The sequence below is a fragment of the Colobus angolensis genome, unplaced genomic scaffold (assembly GCF_000951035.1).
Source record: "Colobus angolensis palliatus isolate OR3802 unplaced genomic scaffold, Cang.pa_1.0 Scaffold44, whole genome shotgun sequence".
Taxonomy (NCBI): domain Eukaryota; kingdom Metazoa; phylum Chordata; class Mammalia; order Primates; family Cercopithecidae; genus Colobus; species Colobus angolensis.
Window position 1 is genome coordinate 5607898 of NW_012117821.1, and position 4228 is coordinate 5612125.

General features: G+C 41.0%; 1 protein-coding gene across 1 annotated transcript in view; it reads left to right on the forward strand.

Moving 5' to 3' along the window:
* The window catches only part of CFAP43 (cilia and flagella associated protein 43), a 108673-nt gene that overhangs the window by 402 nt on the left and 104043 nt on the right, over window positions 1-4228 (forward strand). The window contains exon 2 of the mRNA XM_011957330.1: window positions 1446-1699. Within this exon, the coding sequence (XP_011812720.1) occupies window positions 1446-1699 (254 nt within the window). The remainder of the gene's footprint in view (window positions 1-1445; window positions 1700-4228) is intronic.

The following is a 4228-nucleotide window of genomic DNA, read 5'->3' on the forward strand; positions in this document are numbered from 1 at the left end:
CCTCCGCCTCCCTTACCCAGCAACGCCCCCTGCACCCTTCATCTCTTCCTTCTGGCTCAGGATTCCCGTTAGTGATCCTGGTCCTCTGATCACACCCCCCTCCCCCTCCATCCGGCGACGGTTGGGATCCCGTCGTTGCTACCTTTGGTGATTTCCCCCAAACTTAGGACCCTGAATCCTTCTAACTCCCATCCACTAGCTTTGGACTTACTTGCAATATATAGTGGCCTTTGAAAAGCATCAAGCAGTGCGCAGATATAGGTGGTTTTTTTTTTTTTTTTCTGCATTCTAGCGTGTTCCTCCCAGCCCTCACCTCCACCCTATACAGCATCCCCTGCTAGTCCTGGACACTCTAATGTCTCGAGGTTTCTCACCAAACCAGTGTCCTTCACTTGCTTTTTCCACCATCTTCAAGCGTATCTTTAATATTTAAATAAAAATAGAATCTCCTTCATCTCCTCTCCTTTCTTTCTTTCTTTTTTTGTTTTTGTTTGTTTGTTTGTTTGTTTTTAAGACGGAGTCTCGCTCTGTCGCCCAGGCTGGAGTGCAGTGGCCAGTTCTCAGCTCATTGTAAGCTCCGCCTCCCGGATTCACGCCATTCTCCTGCCTCAGCCTCCCGAGTAGCTGGGACTACAGGCGCCCGCCACCTCGCCCGGCTAGTTTTTTTTGTTTTGTTTTGTATTTTTTAGTAGAGACGGGGTTTCACCGTGTTAGCCAGGATGGTCTTGATCTTGTGACCTCGTGATCCGCCCGTCTCCGCCTCCCGAAGTGCTGGGATTACAAGCTTGAGCCACCGCGCCCGGCCTCTCCTCTCCTTTCTATCATACACTTAGCACGCACTCCTTACTTGAGAGTATGTTCTTTTTGTGTGCTAGCCTTTCATTGACGTCAACTTCATTCCTTTTATTTTCTACATTTATCTGTATTTTTAAATCTAAAATATGGCCACATACTCTTCATCTGTGTAAATAAGCAATTTTCCTACTCCGCTTACAACCACAAAGCAGGTTGTCCTATGCAAAGTTGTGTTTTAAAGTTCATTTAAAAAATCAAACTAATTATAAAAGAATGGCCCAGGATGCCATTGTGTTGAGATCAAGCTCTTTTCTCTGTTATTTTCACTTTTTGTCTTCCAAGAATACAAGACCCCAGAAGTCCTTCTGAGACTTTCTCAGGTTTGGTCAGAGTTTCCTTTGCTGAAAAAGTTATCTGAAGAAGGCCTGGGAGACCTATGGGACTTTAGGTCTACAATTAAATTTCTATAATTCATTGACTCAAATGGATCTCACAGCCAGCATGTCTGTTCTTTTATCTTAGAAACTGGGGGCAGAAAGGACATGGAAATAGAAATATTTCAAAGATTTTGATGACCCTTTGCTTTGTTAAAAAAAAAAAAAAAGTATTTGAAATGTATTATATTGATGTTGACATATCTTTTCCCAAAGATGGGTGCAAGGATTCCCTAAGCAGAATGTTCATTTTGTCAACAACAACACCATTTGCTACCCTTGTGGGAATTATGTAATATTTATTAATATTGAAACCAAGAAAAAGACTGTACTCCAGTGTAGTAATGGAATTGTGGGCGTCGTGGCAACTAACATCCCCTATGAAGTTGTGGCTTTTTCTGACCGGAAGCTAAAACCCCTCATCTACATATACAGCTTTCCAGGATTGACCAGAAGGACCAAATTGAAAGGTATTCTGGAGAACCCTTCCTTTGCCCCTAATTGAAGGATTTTGTTTAAAGATTTGACTAAATCTATTATGTGAAGATTTCTTTTTTGAAAAGTGTTTGTTTGTTTTTGAGATGGAGTCTTGCTCTGTCACCCAGGCTGGAGTGTAGTGGCACAATCTCGGCTCACTGCAACCTCTGCCTCCCAGGTTCAAGTGATTCTCCTGCCTCAGCCTCCTGAGTAGCTGGGATTACAAGTGTGCACCACCATGCTCGGCTAATTTTTGTATTTTTAGTAGAGATGGGGTTTCACTGTGTTGGTCAGGCTGTTCTCGAACTCCTGACCCAGTGATCCGCCTGCCTCGGCCTCCCAAAGTGCTGGGATTACAGACATGAGCCACCATGCCTGGTCTAGTTTTTTTTTTTTTTTTAAATACACATTTTTAAAGAAGGAATCAAGCTGATCACTGAGGATTTAATTATGTTACCTAAAGCCTTGCCGTTCAAAGTGTGGTCTGTTTACCAGCAACATTGGTGCTACCTGGGAAGCTTGTTATAAATGCAGAAACTTGGCTCCCACACCAGATCTACTCAATCAGAATCTGTATTTTAACAAAATTGCCCAGGTGATTCATACGCACATTAAACTTTGAGACGCACTGGGCTAGAAGACTATTGCCTTTTTCAGAACAATGATTTTTCTTCTTTCCTAATATTTGTTGAAAATCCAGGTGAATTGGTATTTGTATAGCTTCTAAAGTCAAGTCTCTGAGCCTCAATTTCCTCATCCATGAAATAGGGATAAAGATAGTGTCTAATGTCAAGGCTGTGGTGATGATGATAGATGAAATTATATAATATGTTGTATGTGTATGTATGCCAAGTGCTCAATGTTGCCTACCATTTGAATTATTACTGTTTATTTTATTTTATTTTATTTATTTTAACAGAGTCTGGCTCTATCACCCAGGCTGGAGTAGAGTGGCATGATCTTGGCTCACTACAGCCTCCACTTCCTGGGTTCAAGTGATTCTCCTGCCTCAGCCTCCCAGGTAGCTGGGATTATAGGCTTGCACCACCGTGTTTGGCTTTTTTTTTTTTTAATGTTTGTGGTAGAGGATGGGGTTTTACCATGTTGGCCAGGCTGGTCCCGAACTCCTGGCCTCAAGTGATCCACCCACCTCTGTCTCCCAAAGTGCTGGGATTACAGGTGTGAGCCACTGCGCCTGGCCTACTGACTCCTTCTTAGATACAGCTGACCCACACTGAGCTGCTGCACATCTGCTGGAGCCTCCAGCTAATGATTCCCTCATTTGACACCCCATGGGCAGAAAGCTCATGCTTGAGGCTGGACTTAGCTCTGTAGTCTTAAGGGTCAAATGAGTGTTTGGGTGAAGTCAGGGAACTTCACTATAATTTATAATACTTTGTTTGTGGAGAAATTTGCATTCTCAACAGTTTAAGACAACTTTTAAAACATAACCCATTCACCTATCTAGGTGGACCATAACTACACTTTATCTTTAAAATTTCCCCAGGTTGGTTATTTGGCTGTAGTTCTGTTTGAGCCAATTGAAAGTTAATTCAAACCAATACCCAAGAGTCATACTGAATAATGATGCCCTAAAGGAATTCCCAGTAATATTAATCAGTAATATTAATCAGACCTGTTTTCACTGTTATTTAATATCAACCTGGAAGTTCTAGCCAATGCAACAAAATATAAAACTGAAGAAAAATATAGCTATGGGAAAGGAGATGATGGATAATGCAATAGTCTGCTAGGACTAACAAAAGAATGCGCAGTAAGATGCTGGTTTTGAAATAAGTACCCATTAGAAATAAGAAATAAGTACCCATTAGAAGATACACATACTTAGAAATAATTCAAAAAAATAAGTGTGAGTGACCTAGGTGAAGAAAACTACAAAAATCACTGATTTAAAATATTTAAATGTATAGAAATATATTCCTGGATGGACAGCCTGGTTATTATAAATATATTTCTGCGATTTGTCATAGAAAGTAATTTGTAGGTTTATCATATGTTTTAGACAGCAAGGAGTACTCAAATGATTCTAAAATTCATCTGGGAAAATAAAACATAGAGAATGAGAATAATTTGAAAGAGAATGATGGCAAGGCATTTTAATATTATGGTGCCATAGTAATTAGAAGTGTGGCATTGGTGCAGGGATCACCAGATCAGTGGGAGAGTTGAAGACTTGGGACAGAATCTAAAGTATATAAAAGCTGAGTAAATGAAGAAAGAGGCTGTCACCAAAAAGAAGGAGGAAGAGGAGGAGGAAGAAGAAAAGGAGGAGGAGGGAGGAATAAGGAGAAGAAGGAAGAAGAAAAAATATAGATTATCCAACAGTAGTGTTAAGAAAATGCATATTTTAACAAAATGCATCAAGTTAGATACTCATGGTCTATATCAGATGAAAATGAGCATTCGGCTGGGCGCAGTGGCTCAAGCCTGTAATCCCAGCACTTTGGGAGGCCGAGACGGGCGGATCACGAGGTCAGGGGATCGAGACCATCCTGGCTAAC